The sequence below is a fragment of the Alligator sinensis genome, unplaced genomic scaffold (genome assembly GCF_000455745.1).
Source record: "Alligator sinensis unplaced genomic scaffold, ASM45574v1 scaffold889_1, whole genome shotgun sequence".
In the NCBI taxonomy this organism is placed as follows: domain Eukaryota; kingdom Metazoa; phylum Chordata; order Crocodylia; family Alligatoridae; genus Alligator; species Alligator sinensis.
The window spans coordinates 280984-300021 of record NW_005842361.1 but is presented as its reverse complement, the minus strand read 5'-3'; the positions used below and the strand labels follow the sequence as shown (position 1 = coordinate 300021).

Genomic DNA, 19038 nt, shown 5'->3' with positions numbered 1-19038 from the left:
GTAGCAAGTCTGTGGTGTCTTGGACAAAACTTGCTCTGTGGGTGACAAGCGGTTTTAGGATGGATTCAACAAAACCTGATATTTCCTCAGTTAGGGTCCCATGGTTGGATATGATAGGTCTGCCAGGGTTCCCTTGTTTGTGGATTTTAGGGAGCATGTAAAAAGTCCCTGGGTTAGGTAGTGGGGGGATCAAGGTCTATAGTTTTTCTTGTAATCTTGGTGGAAATGATTTGATGGTATTGTTGAGTTTTTTGGTGAAAAGGGGAGTAGGATCTTCTTGTAGTTCTTTGTAGTAGGCGGTGTCAGAGAGCTGTCTCTTGGCTTCCTTTATGTAATTCTCACGGTTTAGGATGACTATGGCTCCTCCTTTATCTGCTGGTTTTATTACAATTTGGTGGTTAGATAGAGATTCTATGGCCTTTTTCTCTGGTAGAGAGAGGTTGTTGTGGTGGCGTGTGTTGCTGATTATTTCATTGTTCATTCTTTCCCTGAAGTAGTCAATGTAGTGGTCAAGGTTAGGGTTCCGTCCACTGCGAGGTATTCACTGCTTCCTCGTGAAAAATAAAATGCTATTTTGCAGTAATAGCTGAATTCCAAAGGTTCTTCAGGAAAGGCCAAAGAGATGCAGGTAAATTGTTGTGTTTCACAACTGCTGGATGAAAGTCCATAGTAATTATATATCTGGTAGCTTTCTTATTTACTAAAACTAAGGTAAAATGGAAACTGCTTTCTTAGAGTTCAGGGCCATGATACAGGAATAAGGGAAGATGATTGTTTTTAGTATTTTCTTGTTTGTCTACTCTGATATCATTTGTAATCTCAACGTATAAAAACTGATTTCTTATGATTTTGCTTGTTTTTCTAATAAACCTTTTTTGCTGTTCTACATAACTTGCTTATTGTCAGTGGTAGGTATGATATGAGAACATCTGACCTTGTAGACAGGCCTCTTCTTTCGGAACGGGGGTGGGGGAATCTAATTTCAGGACAAGTGCATTATTTTTCTACCTGGGAAAATCCCTTCTGCTAGGAACTAGTGAGATATGTGAAGCTGAGATGCCATAGATTGAGAAATCAGTGTTTGGTTCATCTCAGTCTGTTCTCAGTGGTCAAGCAGCAGATGACAGAGAGGGGTTTGGAGAGCTGGAAGACACCTCTGATACTGTAAAAATACCCTGGGAGCATCTCTCAAAGGTGCATCTGACAGAATCTGGGGTCTAAGTGCATCATACAGCTTCTCTCAATCCCTTACAGCCTTCCAGTGTCATCTTTCATTTTACAGAATATTTCTAGAAATCTTGCTACAGTAATTCTCTCCTCATTGTCTGAGTGAATAGTCTCAGAGCTCTAAGGCTCTGAAAGTCCTAAGATGACAGCCAGATTCTATCTTCTATTACAACCCTGAAACCCAACTAAAAATCAGTGGAGAAGAAAGCTTGTGATGTGCTACATGTGTAACTATAGGAAGAATTTACTGCTTATCAACTCTCCATTTCAAGACTTTATTGTGATTTATTACAATCAACAAACTACTACTTTGGCCACCAATGTCCTTTTCTTCCCTATAGAACGAAGCACTATTACATATTCTGCATCCCTTCTACATTCAAAACTACCACTGATTTTAACAACAATTTCAAAGAAAATTTTACATATATTTTAAAACTCCCAGACTCTTCAGGGCAAAGAGTGGATTTTTAGGAAAAACAGGATTGCCTTGTGGTAGTGACTCTGGTACATCTATAAAATAGTTCTGTGCTGAATAAATTGACTAGCCACCCAAAAATATGAAGAGCAAAAGACATATTGAAAAATGCGCTATAGTCTAATATAGATAAGTAGGGGGAAGGGATCAAAAGCACTCACATGTTAAGAACAGGCAGCAGCAGACAAAAAGGGCAAGGTTAATACAATACAAGGTATATTGTTAGCAGAGGACATCGTGGAATCATATTATTTCCTGAAAACAATAGAGAAACTCACAGCACTGGAAAGTGGACAGATTGGAAATCATGGTAGGGAGAGGGGAAGGGCCTTAAAACTAAGTTTTAAGCATTTAAAACCGGCAGAAATACTGACTTTGGCTGTGATCCAAACTTGCAGTACTGTAGAATGAAAGATATACAGAGACAGCTGGCCAAATTTTTTTTTAATAAAAATATTTTTCAGAAAAGCCTTGTTTCAGAAAAGGTAATGTTTTGAGGGAAAAAACCCGTGGATTTTATACCATCACGATGTTCTGCTTTTTAACAAAAAAAATCAAATTTAAAAAACTTGGCACAGGTTGGAAATTTCACAACTAAGATTTTGTAATGTATGTTTTGTAACGTATGATTGATAACTATATTGTCACTTGTCGCTGTGTGGTGTTCCATGTTTGGATGAAGTTATGCATAAACACTGAGACACTTTGTGAACAGCTCAGCTGAAGTGCATATCACAGAGGATGAATTGCTATTCTGTTTGGGATGAAGCTGAGGGTATAAGGCAGTGGTCACCAACCAGTTGATCATTTGGATCAACCGGTGGCTTCCGGGCCTCTTGAAGTCAATCCTGGGCTGTGGGGGCTGAGCGCATGCATGTGTGTGTACATGCATTGTGCCCCCCCCACCCCAGGACAGCAAGTCAGTCAGTGGGGGAGGGAAGGGGCGGTGGCCCTGGGGGCAAGTACAGTGGGGCTTGGGGCAAAAAGCCCAGCCTGCAGTGGCAGCTGCCTTTGCCACACACAGATTGGGGGGCACATGCCCCCAGCCCAAATGCGGGGCAGCACTAGTGGCTGCAGCAGCTCTGAGGTAAGGAGTGGGGCTGGGGCAGGCCCTGCACAGCCAGGGTGGGCAGGAGACAAAGCCACAAACAGCTCATCTGGCAGGCACAGGTGGGGTGGGGGGTGGAACGCAGCCTGGGAGGGCATGGGGCGGCATGTACCCTTGACTCTGCGCGTGGGGTGGGCCAGGCTGAGGCTGGAGCAGTGCCGGGCTCTTCCCAACCAGGCTGCACTCAGGCCCAGTGGCTGCAGTGGTGGCGCTGGGAGTGGGGCCACAAGGGGAGCCATAGCCCCCCCCCAACCCCTGCTCCCAATGCCACCATTGAGCACAGCATGAGCCAGATCCAATGAGAACAGCCTAGGGCTGCCCCAGCTCCAGCCCACAGCCTGACCCGCCCCATGGGCAGATCCAGGGACGCATGCCCCCCCCCCCCGTGGCCTCCTGGGCTGCATGTCCCTCCCACTCCCCACACCCCACAGACAAAGCCACTCACAGCTCCATCCCCTGTCCCACCCCAGCTGTGCAGGGCTTTGCCCTTCATCACCACCATTGGGGGTGTAGATCAAGGCCCCAGAGGTGAGGGAGGGAGTGGGCCTAGGGCTGGGGCCTCAGTGTGCTCTGATCCCTTACCCACAGCCTTTTTCTCTCCCTCCTCCCCTCCCCACAGACTTACCTGCTTGGTGGGGGGTGCGGGGTGGGGAGTAGATCTTCGGTTTCTTTCATTTCCTTACTGGTATAAGGGTAGGTCAGGAGACCAGGTATGACTAACCATGCACAAACAGAACTCTCCATATGGCTGCTGAGACATCTGTTCCCAGTCTTTATGGCTAGGGACAAACATTACACATAAACCAGTTTAAGTGATCATAAATTTATTTAAACCTGTAACAGAACAGCTATTCAGTGCACATAAACCAGTTTGAAAATGTCTGAGACTGGTTTGAGATAAACCGGAGGTCAGAGGGGTGGGTCAGGGGTGGTAGATCCTGGGGTTCCCTTTACTTACAAAAAGTGACCATAAAAAGGTTGGAGACTGCACTAGATCCTTAGCTGTTCTTTTTCATTACCCTGGGTTCTGGAGGGTGTTGAATCTTCATAGATCTCATCTAGTCAGGTTCCCTGAAGGAATGATGGGCTCTAATTGTTGGGTAGACAAATACCTATTTTTCAGCTGGTGTGTCTTCCTTTAAATTCTTCATCTTTTCCAATGCTCTAGTCACCCGACCTGGGATGTACAGCAAGTCAGACAGACATTAACTTCATTTGGGCCCCAAATGAAGTGCGGGAATTTTGAATTTAGTTTGACAAACTAAACTGTTTCAATTCAGGTTAACCAAAACAGCAAGAAGATATTCTGTTTCAATTTGTCCAAATAAAAATGGACAACCATGGAAACATTTCCCTAAGTGATTTTCAACTAGGTCTAATACATAAGTAGAGAAGACTTTCCCAAAAGATAATAGTTGCACTTTTGTCCTTCTTATAGTTGGAACCTTGTGAATTGAAAAACAAAACCTATTTTGTGTAGTTTTATTCTTTTTGTGCCTTTCCTATTTTGCAATTTCATTTTTCCTTAGACTGACATAATAAAGAGGGAAAGATTTAAATATACACACACACACACACACACACACCTGATACAGAAAAACAACACTACACAAAATGGGACTGTGCGTGTCTGCCTCAGCTGCATATATGGTGCATATGTACGTAAGCATATATGACATCAGTTTAAGAACAAGAGAATCAGTTAAATGGATTGCACATCACATCACAAAGGACCTCAAGAAGCAAAGCAAATGTAAACTTTCTTTCCAGGGAGGACTTGCAAACCCAACAGACTAAACAAAATTAAATACACAGCTGACCAAACATCAGATCTATTTATTTGATTAGCTTTAAAGGCATCTGCTTTCCCAAATCTACTGAATATGTTAAATAATGTAGTTTCAGTCAGATAGTTTTATTAATTTACGTTTTGTAGGCAGTTAGGAAATCTTGTTTCCATAGCTACTGACAATATAATATTAATCCATTCTTCATATTCTAATTTCACTATTTAACAATCATGGTGAACATTAAAATGCCTACAGTTATGTATAACTTTATATTAAAACCATGTAATAGATTTTTTTATTTAAGTAGTTCTTATTAAGTATAAAGTGATCATATGACTCTGGAGGAAATAGAGTCATATGATCAGTATAGCATCAGGCAGTGGCCTTGAATGTGGCATCTTGGCCTGCCCAGCATGGCAGCTCACCCCAGTCTGCCACCTCCCCAATGGAACACTGGGGCCAACACAGGTGGCCAGAACCCTCCATCTGGGCCACCCACTCCCTGCCACTGGAGTAGCCAGCCCAAGGTCAGCTGATCTCTCACCCTTCCCATGTAAGTCCCTGATCTGGAAGGGAAAATGTCTGAGTAACAAGGCACAACTTTGTATCTAGGTTGCTGCACCCTTGGATTATGCTGCTACTGACTCTTCTATGGATACCTGACTTAGGTAGCCTCCTGACCTTGTGTCCTGCCTGACCATCTGGATACCGGACCTCCTGGATACCTGACCTGGCTAGCCTTCTGACCTCATGCTCTGCCTGAACTTTTGGATCTCTAACTTGGTTCCTTGGACAAACCTCTTGGCTTTTGACTTCCTGACTTCTCCTGACCCTGAAGCGACCCCCAGACCTGGACGCCCATGGTCTAGCATGACATATAGAAGAGACAAAGTTGGTGTAAAAGCTGAGAAGCAGTGATTATCAATCAGGGTACCACAGTACCCTGGGTTTTCTTGAGTTCCTTTCAAAGTTGACACAGCATGCCATGCAATGTTAGCATTGTTAGGCATTCACCCATGCTTCACAAGATAAACCTAGAGATTTCAAATGGAAATCCAGAGTTAAAAACATTGTGACCTGTTATGGTCTTCCTGAGTTCTTTGCAACAAAAGAATTACTCTATTAGTTTTCTATAGGTAAACAATGAATGAAAAACTAAGAGCTGGCACTTTCTAGTGGCAGTGCCTTGAGTCTAACGAGGAATACCCTGAATCTGAAAAAGCTAAGAAACACTGCTGCAGACAGCACTCTCCACATTGATGACTACTATTATGCTGCTATTATGCTGTGTACATTTGGATTTCATTGAAAAAATCTGGATGTAATTATAGGAGTCCTGGCTCATTAATTGCACAATAACATGTGCGTTGGAATGAGGCAGGGCTCTTCAGAGATATTCTGTATGACATCTTCTGATATGAATGATCTTATCTGAAAAAAAAAACAAAAACACATGATCATGTTTGGTTGTCAAGTAGACACAATATATTGACACTAAGTTCCACTACATATATATTTTGGGCAGACGGCTGAAAGTATGTGTCTCTGGCACCACCCACCTTTAGTGCAGACAGTCAAAAAGCCTGAGGTGAATCGATTCAATCTTTGAAGGTTTCTCTAAATTGCATAGATAGAACTGATAATGAGGTGAATTGACATTCACTTGGGAATCCAGAAAGGCAGCCAGATGCCTGCAGTGGCCCAGGCCAGAAGCCAGGGGGCACTAGAGCATGCCTCACAGCCTGCCAGCCACTGCCAAGGGTACCCAACTGCAGCCAAGCAGGGCCCATCTCTGATCAGCTGTCCAGCACATGCCCCCTACACCCCTGCTGTCCCACTGCAGTGGGGGAACAGTCCCTCCAGGCAAGGGTCTATCTAGTGCTGGGCATCAACCAACACTGGGGGAACTCCACATCACAGTCTGAGCTCCCTGAGCCTGGGCATGGTCCCCCAAGCTCTGCTGATGGTGCAGAGGGATTTCCCCCTTCCCACCCCTCAGCATGGTCTGGCACTGGCTTAGCTCTTCCCCTACAGGTGTGTGTTTCGGGGGGGTGGGAAACAGTTCTTCCAGGCTGAGGCCTAGCCAGCACTAGGCATCAGCCCATATGTCGGGAACCCCATGCCTTAGGAGCTCCCTCACCCCAGGCAGGGTCCCCCCGAGCCCTGCTATTGGTGCAGAGGGGGGAATTCATAACACCCCTCTCTCTGCACCCATGGGGATGGGGCTCAGCTGTCCCCAGATTGTGCAGAGGGGTAAGAGGAGGGAATTCCCCATAAGCATCAGTGGCAGGATTTGGAGAACCCTGCCCGGGGTGGGAGAACCCCCACTGAGGCATAGGGATGCAGACCGGCCCCAGGCTGCAGGGACTGTTCCCTCCCACCTGCAGGTCAGTTTTTTGGTAGCAGGGGCACTTGAACTAAAGCTCGAACTAAAGCTGATACCTCAATACTTGAACTAAAGCTGATATGTGAGATGCTGCTGGAGCACGGTAATTGCCTTGATTAATCAAGTCCACTCGATGCACTAGAATTCCAGCGCATTGGAGCAGCCTCCACTCTTGTGTATGGGCACAACTTCTTTACAACTACAACAGATATTTTAGAAAAGGTGACCCAATGTTACAATGTCTCCACCTCCTTAACTTCTAAACTGGATTGACTCTGGCACAGTAATATGATGGAGTTAAATTGGACCAAACAAATAAAACAAACTTTCACTCAGAAACTATATATTCTTCCATATAGCAATGCCTAATGCCCCTGACACTGCAGATTGAAAAGGCATGTAGATACCAATCAGGAATTCATTCAGCCATCTCAACTGATGAGGGTGGTATTCTTCCCAGACTGAGAGAAACAGTGTATCACTCTAGTGAAAACAGAAAATGCTCAAGCAGGCCTATTAAAAGAAAAAAAAACTAACAAAAAATAACTGTAAATATATTCAGTTGAGTAAAACAATCATCTGTGTCTATTCATGCATGCTATCTGCTCTCGTTGCTGTCGCTCCTGTCGATCTGAAGTTGAGAGGTAATGGCCCCATGATTCAGGGAAACTGCTGAAGTGTATACTCAGGCTTCAGTTTGAGAGATGGGTTCATTTATCATCATAATAAGCTATTACCATTGATAGGTCACAACTCATTGAAGAGACAGTCAGTCTAATTGGCTCAATTCAGTTAGCTTTGGATGTGCCTCAAGGAGATGAGCAGTGCTTTGCAGGTAATATTCAATCACCCGACAAACTGCTTGTTTAATAATTCATCACATTTCAAATTGGGGGGGCTATCACATGACTCCCACTTCAATCTGCCAAATGTCTGGTCTTAACTGGTTGGTCTCTTGGGTCTATGGAGGCAAACAGATCTTTTTAAAAAGTTAGTGTAGCCCCCTCCTTCAGAGTTATTGCATACTTGAAATCCCCATTGAGCTTTCCTTTCTAAATACATTTGCTGTCATTAACTGGATTCTCTCTGGAAAACAAAATCTTTGCTCCCCCCTACCCTCCTTCTGGAGATCAAAATATGCTGGTGAAAGCTAATGGGAACCTAAGGGAACTAAATTCAGTTTGCATTATAGGAATTAATCATGCAATATGGACCCATTCTGAAATCTTTAGCAGTCAGGTAATGAGAGGATAGAGGAGACAAGGGACAGAGGAAATTTATAGGACACTTAATAGTCTATCTGACGTTAGATGATCAAATTAGAAGACGAGTCATTTGTGATATTAAAAACCTCTTTTTTGCTTTTACTTGTGAAACTAAAGAAGAAAACAATTTAAAAATAAACTACCACTTTGATTCCTTTTGGTCTGAGGTTATTGTCTCCTGTCGGCACTGATTATCATTTATAGTTTCTCAACATTTGACATAGTACATTTGATATTAGTCCAGGAATCTCTACTTTTCAGGCAATCAGTACATTTTATTTTTCAATGCAGGGTTCTCAGAGGCCTATACATTTTTTCTTCTAAGATTTATGAAGAGAGTTGTGTAAATAATGAGGTAACTCTTAGGGGAAAATTGGATTATCTTTTCTAGAACCAGGCTAACATTTTAAAAAATGACTAATGATTTTTGATACCTTGTTTTTGTATGACCTACTTTACATACCTTAAAGGGGCTTGATGTTCAGAAAGCCCTGAATACCCAACCACTGAAAATCAAGCCATTTAAAATGATCCCTTGATAGGCACACAACAATTGTGGATCATGAAGTTACCAGTCACTTCTGAAAACCAGAGTGTCATATCTCAGATGGCTTAACTGAAGTAATTTATCTAGTCAGTTTACACCAGCTGGGTATCTAGCTCAGAGTCTTTAATGAGAACCGAACACCACACTGATTAAGGTTAATAAAAGGAGAAAGGTGATCATTCTTATTTGGGCTTTGTTTGACTTAATAATTGAAGTGAAATGACATTAGCAAAGTAAGTTGGTCAGATATATGAAACAATTAAAAATTCACACGCTGCTTCAGACACCACAAACTAAGGCAAAGGTGTTCAACCTCTGGCCCATGACACTGTCATCCAGCCAGCAGGATTCCCCATGGGTCCACAAATTTGGTGGCGGGGGAGTGGTGGTCCCACAACATTGCTGCCAAATTGCCAGATCCATGGGGAACTCCAGAACCTGTGCACGGGTGTCTGGACCCAATCCCAGCACACAGGGAGAAGGAAGGGGTGGCACTGGGCCTCAGGGACCAATCTGGCCCCATGTCATTCATCTGGCCCACAGGAGAAAGTTGAGTACTACTCTACTAGAAAATAAATGTATGCCCCATGTATAAATCCAAAGGCTTTTTAATGAGCCTCTTAATAGCTTCTTTAGATAGGTTTTTTCTTATGCAAGATGGTTGGGTCTAGGCACCCACATTTCATCATCTTGGCCTTAACATCTCCTTGACAATTAGTCCATGTAAAATGTAAATACTATTTACCTACCTCATGTCTGTGTTGGGAGATTTAATGTGCATGAAATATATTTTGAGATTAACACGTGGAAGGTCCTAGAAAAATTCAAGTTTTCGGACCCTCCCAACATAGACTGACTATATTGTATATATTGTAACTGATTCAAGGAACTTCCATATCCTTTGGCTCGTGCTTTATCTTTGTTCTGAGTTTCTTTCCCTGTGATCCTTTCAAACAATCCTTCAACAGCCTCCTTCATTTTTATTCCTTGTAATTAAGTAACCTGAGAGGCTTATGAGAGGCAGTTCAACATACTGCAGTCCCAGGCACACGTGTAAACACTGCTCCTGGAAGAAATGCACTTCAGCACAAACTAAGCTAGAGTTTATTCAGCCATGCACATCGCATGCACCCCATGGCATCCAGACAAGCATGGCCATGCAGCATGTGGTGCTGCAGACCCATCTTCAGCGCCACACACCACACATTCAGGTGTTCCTCGCGCTGCAAGGTAGCAGCATGGTGGGGAGGGGGATTGACCCTAGGAGATCCTGGGGTCAAAAAAATCCGTGCAAAAAATAAATAAATAAATAAATAAAAAGGTGGGCCAGTGTGTACCACCCAAAACAGGAGCCTGGCTGGATGGAGCCACACTTCGACTCCAATCAGGCTACAAGCAGCAGGATCACTATGGCTGCAGCTCCTCAAGGCCCCCAGGAAAGGCTGCTGGGGCCAGTACAGTTGGTGGCCCCAGCCTCCCCCAGCCCACCACGTGCCAGAGGGTGTGTGGCACACGCATTTCCTGGGGACAAGTAGCAGCGGCACAAGATGTGCCGCTGCTACTTGTCCCCAGAGAAATGAACATCCATGTTCGTGTGCACATGGCTAGTGAGTCCAAGTGATTTGGGTTTAAGTGTGGGGACAAGAAGCCTTGTTGACTTCAAGAAACCACCACTCTCCTGTGATTCAGATCTTCAAATTATTTTGTCCCACACTGCCATTCCCGTTAAGATTCTCTTCTGTTCAATATCTAGCTTTGACTATGGACTCAAATAATTTTAAAAAGCTATAGTGAAACAACTGCTAATAAAATAAACAGTAGATTCAGTCTGTGTTGTAGACAGCTTATCACTGTTGAATGAATAAAGCTGGTTACCAGGGTGATTTAATTTCAGTCAAAGCAATTTAGATCATGATTTAAAGTAAAAGTAAAAAGATTTGATTTTTATCAACAACTAAATTTTGCTTAAAAATAATTTCCTTTAGAAAGAATATAGTTTCCTCGGCTTATATACAGGCCAATATACATTGATCCGGATTTTTTGCTGCATCTAACTTGTAGTGGGTACACCGCAGGGTCCTTAGTTATCTGCCATACTCTGGCTCTGGTCACACATTAGAACAATCTAAGGACTTGCACAAGCTAGCAACAAAAATCTTTCAGGAACAGTCCAACAGATAGGGATTTCTGGTTACACTTCCTCCCTACCCCCATTCACTGCTGCCTCTATACTGTGGCCAATTTCTGCCCCTTATGCACAGATGCCTATGCCTTATCTGTCCTCTTACTGTATGTACTGGAATGCCAAAAAGAGACAGCTACACATAAAAATCCTACTACGGTCTGCATGAAACTATTTTTTGAACATCTGCGCAACCCACCTACTGGTGTCTCAATGTGGTGTCTGTTGTGGATAGTGCTTGGGGACTGAATCTGAGAACTGACTTTTCCTTGCAGTTTGAGTCCTTTCTCCCCTCTTAGCTGCTGTGGCATAGAGAACTTATCTGTGCTGTGTCAAAACTTGTCAGTGAAATCTATTTCAGTGCAAAGGACTGGTACCATGTACCACTTACTTGACTAAAGCAGGATGTAAGGGGTGTATAAGGCCTGTACTAGTCTCCATAGGAGCTGAATTTCACTTGGTGAGCACATCATATACTTTCCTTAGCACTACCTGCCATACAGAACAGCATACCTCTCCACCTACTGCAACCAAATTTCCAGACCAGACCATTACAGGAAAATTCCAGGGAAGTTCCCTCCATGACTTAGACTCTTCCTGTAGTATTATTTATCTTGGCACAAGAAACAACAGCCACATTTAGGGAATGCAACATAGCAACAATGCACCCACAGCCCTCCATGGATGTGTTCTGCCTGAGGACAGAGACTAGCAGAATAGCATGAAATAATAATAATATACAGTGCTTTTTACCCATAGATCTCAAAGCATTTTACAAAACAAACTAATTAATCATCATTCCCAATTTACAGATGGTGAAACTGAGGTACATATATAGATATCAACTTTCTGTCTCAGGAGGACTGCACCCGGGGGGGTGGGGGGGAAATGGACAATACAAAATAGCAGTCAGCGCTACCTCCTGTAAAATGTTTGTTTTCCCCAAGCATTAGCCTTTTCATCCAGTCTTTTTCCACAACTAGAGTTCAGTAGACCAATAAGGACTTCTGTATCAACTTGGATGTTCTGTACTGACACCAGGAGGACAAGCCAAATGGTGTTTCAAAGCACGGTTTGCAATTAGCAAGCAATATGCTACATAAAATAAAAGCTTCCCCATGAAGCTAGGATAGGAAGCCAGGAAATGAAAACATCCCATTTCAAACAAAAATTAAGATCAACCTCTTGTTTTTTCTGCTTTTATACCCTTCACAGTTATTTGCCTTGCAGGAACCTTCTATAATTTACATTTCTGTTTTCTGCCTCCCCACACGCAGGTGTCTTGAAATATGGAGTGGATGGAGTTGTGCATTTTGTTCTCAAGGCAATGAAATCTGCTCCTATCTAAGAAAACCCAGTTGGCCCTGTGAATTAAAGGATTGGTTGATGCTCCTCAAGATATTAACCTGGAATTATTGACAGTGGCAGATAGTACTTGGCCATTCCACTCTTCAGGCTATAGGAATGGTCTGTTTAATTTTATTTGTACTGTCTATAAAACACACAGCATTACTGTATGCTACAGTGTCATTAATCTTACTATGAGAACTACTCAAGAAGCAGGATTTGTTTGGTAATACCTTTTATTGGACCAGCTATTTATATATTACCAAACAAATCCTGCTTCTCACATATTCCCTGTGCCAACACAGCTACAGCTCTGTTATACTATTATGAGAACAACTGCATGACGTTTATGCTAATTCAGTCTACTAAGCTACCATGGACAGGGCTATTCAATGTTTAAGAATTATAATAATTTAGTTCTTAAAGAAGTCTGAATAATTTTAAATTTAGCACATACAGTTTTAAATTAAATTTAAAACAAATAATATTACCCATTTTAAGAGCAACTGTTTGATAATCCCACTGTGCTGGACACCCAAGGTGCATCTACATGTGTAATTAATGTGCCTGAAATTTCTTCATAGAAAAATCAGGCTCATTAATGTGCTCTGGCACACATGTATACATATGCGTCCCCCTTGTAAGCAAACTGCATCTGACAGGAATAGTCCAGTGCAGGCCTGCTCCTGCCCTGCTTTGCACCCCTGCAGCAGCCAGTTTCCTTTGGGTGCCAGCCCCAGGGCTGGTAGGGGGCACTGGGGTTGGTCCCAATCCCCATGTGGCTAGTAAGCAGCCTCCCCCTGAGCAAGGACAACTCTACCAGCCACATGGAATCAGGCTGGGACCCAATCTTTACATGGCTGGGAAGCAGCAGTCTCGGCTGCCAGAACAGCTCTTCCATCCACATGGGGATCAGGATGGGTCCTGATCTCCACGTGGTGGGGAGACAGTTACCCCTGCAGCCAGCATAGCTCCCCTCTGCATTGGGGCTTATCCAGGCAGCAGCAGGACCCTGCTGCCTGGAAGCAAATTGCTCCCTGTCAGAGTCTACATGTGCATTACTGTGCAGTAATTAATACACCATTAATCTAGGACTTTTATTACCTGGTACTAGCTGTGCATTAGCTTAATTGACTATGCAGTAAATCCCACACACATGAAGATGGTGACGCTTTACTACATATTAGATTTGTCTAATGTGCAGTAGTGCAATAAAGTGTCTCATGTAGACACGCCCCCATTAAATTATATATCCTCTCTGATTTCAGAGTTTACATGTAATCTAACAGTCTTGACCAATCCAAAATAAGCAAACAAACCTAAAATTTTGTTGTATATATATATATCTATCTTAGGACAATTAGACTGGTTTCTCATTCAGCAAACTTTGCTCAGTCTATTACAATACAGAGTAGGGTGGTCAGTGTCACTTGTTAATACTTAAGACTCTCTCACAAAGTACCAGCAGCTCTCAAAAATAACAGTTATAAAAAATTAGCTTCCAACAAGACTGTCTCTCATCTCATTAAGGTGTACCCTTGAAGATGTTAAATGGAGATTGATCTCCCTTTTTAGGTGTGCAGTAAAAACAAGTCAAAAGGTTTTCATATTTCAGTATCAAACTGCAGCTATCATGTTTCATGATCTAGAAAGGGTCTTCAACCTTTTCTGTCTGATGTTAAACTGTAGGAATACCAGATGGAGCTAGGAGGGTCTAAAGGAATTAATAATTCAGAACAATTGATTTTAGCATTTCTTTTGCAGTTGATTATTGTATTATTTACGCTGCCTGATGCTTCTTTTTTTCTTTTTGGTCTTTTGCGGGTGTGCAAGTTGTAGTCTGTAATTTGTTTTGCATTATTCCGCCTCTTGCACTAGAATAGCAGTAAAAATGAAAACAAATGACAGGAAATAAACTTAAGAACACAAAGTCCTAACCCATGATTATGTTACCATTCAATTTTTGATCATACATGGTGTGCCAGTCAATTTCAATAGGTAAAATTTCATAAAGCAAGTAGCTCACTCATACAAACATAAACCCCCACCTTTACCTGTGCATGATAAAGTACATTTTACAGTGCAGGAAGCTACAGAAAATCTTTACTACTTGAAAGAATATATGTTTTGACCTAAAGGGGTCAAAACATAGCTTATTCATATTCTGGAGGCAAAGAAATGTTGACATTTGTATGCAGCAAATAGGTTAGAGGGTTTGCTTCATTCAGTGAAGACAAATCAGAAATAAAAAGGGCAAATATCATATGTAGCATGAAGATATTAAGTCAAACAATAACTATCCCCTTATGTTAAAAATGTTTCTCTGGTATAAACAATAAAAGACCCTATTTAAATCTGTCATATGGTGTCTTAGTTTCTACTATTGGAACTGTAATCAGAATACACAAAAGCAGAGTAATTCCTTTTGACTATCAAAAAATAAATCAATGGCCATTCTGAAGAACCAGAGTTCTAATGAAGATATCATATCCCAAATATAATTTTGTCATAGGCTAATAAAACCTTTGATATTATTCACAATAATCTCTGACTTCATGAAGAACCAGTTTGTATCAACTTTACTCCACAATTAGCCCCTTTGATTTAAGTGAGGTTGCATCTGGTGCAAGCCATTGCTCAACATGAGCAAAGGTTCCACAATTTATTCCTATACAAACAGGATTGGAATGGCATTGATATATCCTATTGCTGTGAGAGAGTTAAACTGTTTCACAGGAATCATTTATGGGCAAGTACTTTAAATTTGACTTAAAAGATTAAACTGACAAGCAGGAACACCACCAAATTAAGGCTGCATACTTGATATACAAGGCATTAGAAAGGCCTGCAGTCAAGGACAATACTTACACTTTTTAGGCTCAACTCCAATATTTGGCATTGAAGCTTTATGACAAATTGACAGCAGGTTGTTTTAACATTCATTTAACATATTTCCTTTTATTTTAAATTTAGTCAAAAAATAAATTCCCTATGGAAGAAGTTGCTAGAAAGGCAGTTTTAGCAAATGAGGACTTAAAATGTGACATATATAACTAAGTTGAAAAGCACTAAACTATTTTCTTCAATAGGCAGACATTCAAATATTTACAAATGTCTCAGTCCAAAAAATAAATTGGTAGCTAATGGGGTTGTTGACATATGACATGTTTACTCCAGAACAATGCGAGCTGAATTTTCCTCAGCAGTAAATGTACTCTGTAGCTAGCAGCAGATACACAACCAATTCTCCCAACCTGGCCACTGAAAGAAGATGCTTCTATACAGGGCCTTGCCACAAGTTACCAGGGGACCCAGTTTGTACTGAGGATATGCCTACTCCAACATGAAAATGGCAGTGGTATCAGGCTCCTCACATACACAGAGTAACTTCTCCAAAATACACTTACGTTGGACTTCCTCAGAGGTAACTTTGTGAAAGAAAAATGCTGTGTGTGTTTGTCTGCTCCATAATTTCACCAGAGTAAACTAAGAATACTCCATAGCAAATGTGGCCATCATATGAAACCTACTAAAATCTCAGAGGCAGCTACTTTAACCTTTATTACTAACAAAATAATTCACTGGTTTATAAAAATGAGTTGCTTCAAAATTCACCAAATCTGACATATTATTAGTGGCATAATCGCTTATTTAGAAAAGCAAAAAGAAAAAGAAAAGGAGATGGATGTTAATTTCATTTTCCTGCCTTCTTGTCTCACATTGGCATAAAGAAAGAAAAACAAAGCACTAAACAACTTAACTTGTTACTTACTTCACAACCCAGCCATTTTAGAGAAACCAGGAACGGTCATTCATTCTTGAAGCAAAGCTCAGTGTCACAAATTCAAAAGTCTCTTATTATACAGTACTTTCCTCATTAGAAACAAGCATTTGGATGTGGGTGTAGAACAAGCAGATACCACAATCAGCATCATTAAGACTTAAGCACACAATATCAACCTAATACAAAAAACAGGTATTTGGCCACATCTGAAAACTGAGGTATTAAAATATAGGAGAGACTGTTACAAGGGTAGATCCAGGTGGGGGCAGTGGCATAGTCACACACCCTCTTCCACAGGGGTACTCAGTTAGTAGCAGTGGCAAGTTCAAGTCTCTGCTTCCTTGCCCCGCACCATGTTCCCCTCATGGCCCTGGAGCCCCCAGCTGCAGGGAGGAATGGTCCCAGGGCTTCCTCCATGCTTGGGTCATTTGGAAACAGCAGCAGCAGGCCTCCAGGCACCCCCGCTCCCTGCCCACCCCCAAGTGTCCCCTGTGTTCCTCAAGCAGGCACTGGCTGGGGAATCCAGTGTCCCCTGTGCCATTGTCCCTGGCCAAGCTGCCACCAAATTCTATCACTTACAGAAGCCCCCAACTGGAGTAGCTCTGAGACACCACCACCACCAGGTCAGCTTGGGACTGTGAGACAGATCAGATGGCAGGTCCCCCTTTGATGCAAGCAGAGGTAACCCAGAGGCAACGCAATGGGAGGGGAGGTGCCTGCACTACAGTGGGGGGGGGGAGGGGAAGTCTCACCCGCTTTGGGGACTCCAAAAAGTCTTCAGCAGCTGCTGCTCTGGCATATCTGAAGAGGGTATGGGGAGGGGGACCTGTAACCTGTCTCCTGTAGCACTGGTGACATGTCCTATACTCCCCTTTTCAAATCTCTGGATCCGCCCATGGGTGGCTGTTAGCACTTCTTGCTCAAACTTGGTTTTAAAACAAGCATTTTAATGAACCAGAAAAAGAAAAGGGACTGATATGACAGTGAACCTAAAACTGTGGATCACAGTAAATTTAGACTGCCTAAAAAATTATTAAATCTTGCTCTTCATCCTTTTAAACTACAAATTCTAACAAAGCATCCGTACCCTAAGACAGCAATTAATATTTTTGAAACAAACCTAGCAATCATAGTCAAAGGACGCTGGTTTAATCCAGTTTTAGCTATTTAGAGAAATATTTTATTGAGTTTACAAATAAGAACCTACAAAATTCCTTTTCCATAGCATAAATCATCCAAGCTAAGCATGTCATCATGGCTATAATTTACATGATGTAACATGACAGGTAAGATGTACTGTGGTAATTTGTGAGTGCTTTCAGTATTATTGTAGTATCAAAAATTTATATGGTTCAGTTATTAAGGCAAATTGTTTCATTCATACAGAGATGTCTGACAGTAAACCACAAAGGACCTCCAAATTACATTGAAAAAAAGTCTTCCGTGTTCAAATAATTTGCACACATACTTACTTTTGTTTTATTCCCTGAATAGAAATAGAAGGAAATTCTACTGGGCAGTGTGGTGGTTAGAATACAGGAGAAGTTTACTATGCATTGAGCTAATTAAAAAAATAAAATGCCTTCCTTTGTCCTGATTGAATGGGTTTGGCTATTTTTAAGAATCTGTAGCCATGAACAGGATGCCCAAATTCTTTGGAAATGATGCTATGTAATCTTCACATGCTCACTTACCTTCTGTCATGTTGATTTCTAGCCAAGAGGAAAAAATAAGCAGATAAGCCTGAAGGGACTATAATAGAAAAAGTGCCCAAAACCACAAGTATAAGACTTTCAAATACACTTCACCATACTCAGCTGCTAAGCATTCCACAAGTTCAGGGCACAACTCAGCCTTCAATACCATAGGCTGGCAGAACATTAGCATTTTTCAAGAGCATATTAAATATAATAATAGAAAGTCTAAGGCTTGCACACCTGACAGGCTAGCAACTAAATCAGGCAGAGAGCGCTTCAAAGATTTTATAAAGTAATATCTGACGGTAAGCTTTAGAGCTCATGCATATACATTCACATATATGTAAACCTGAACACGTGCAGCCTGGAATAAAGATGTGCACTCCAAACGACACAATGCTGAGTACAGCATTGTCTGAGTTCCAGGGCACAGCTCCCTGCATACAAGTTTCTTGCCAAGCATTAAAGTTTTGCAACACACCCCCACAACATCTGATACACAATTCGCATCCGTGAAAAGTAAGATAAAGAACAGTCTTTCAAATCTGTGGAAGAGGTGGGAAAAGAAGAGGACAACCTGAAACGTATATTCATATGCCAGCCAATTTATTCAAGAAATAACACTGCAAATTATCTGAGCTTCTCTAACACTTGACAGCAGAAACCCCAGTCAATCTCAGAATTGATGCACTTAGTTTATTCTGATTTGCCTGGTGCCTCACACTGATAATCTGCATGCCTAATTTAGTTCTTTTCAGCATGCAGTTTTGCTGGCCAAATATCTATCCAACTTAATCTTCCCTCAAATGGGAGAAAAAAAATTACTTAAATCTTTCCCAACAGCAATACATCAAATTAACGTACAGGCAAGGACCATCTGCACTTACTTTGTTACCCAAATAAGGACTGGGTGCACTCCAGTAATAAATCAGTGGCAGTACTTTTCTGGCAGCCACATTACCAATGCTAAGCTGCTGAGGTCCATCAAAGCTGTCCTGCTGAGGTGTAACTTTAATAAGACCAGACAAGTCAGTCAGATGCCAGCCACTCATGTCCTTTACCTATAACGACACAATAAAATACCCATTAGAACTAGAGTACTAATATCAGCCAGAACTCACCAACCTCTCTTTCTTCCAGCTTTTTTTGCAGTATAATTAGGTTTAAGATCTTGAGTGATATTAGTGAAGGATCTTAAGTAATGCAATCATATCAATAAGCAAATGA

The 19038-nt window shown here is 41.9% G+C and overlaps 1 protein-coding gene across 1 annotated transcript in view; it reads right to left on the bottom strand.

Moving 5' to 3' along the window:
- LAMA2 (laminin subunit alpha 2) overlaps positions 1–19038 on the bottom strand; it is a 559328-nt gene that overhangs the window by 322344 nt on the left and 217946 nt on the right. Inside the window, exon 13 of the mRNA XM_006029173.3 lies at positions 18699–18872. Coding sequence (XP_006029235.2) covers positions 18699–18872 — 174 coding nt within the window. The remainder of the gene's footprint in view (positions 1–18698; positions 18873–19038) is intronic.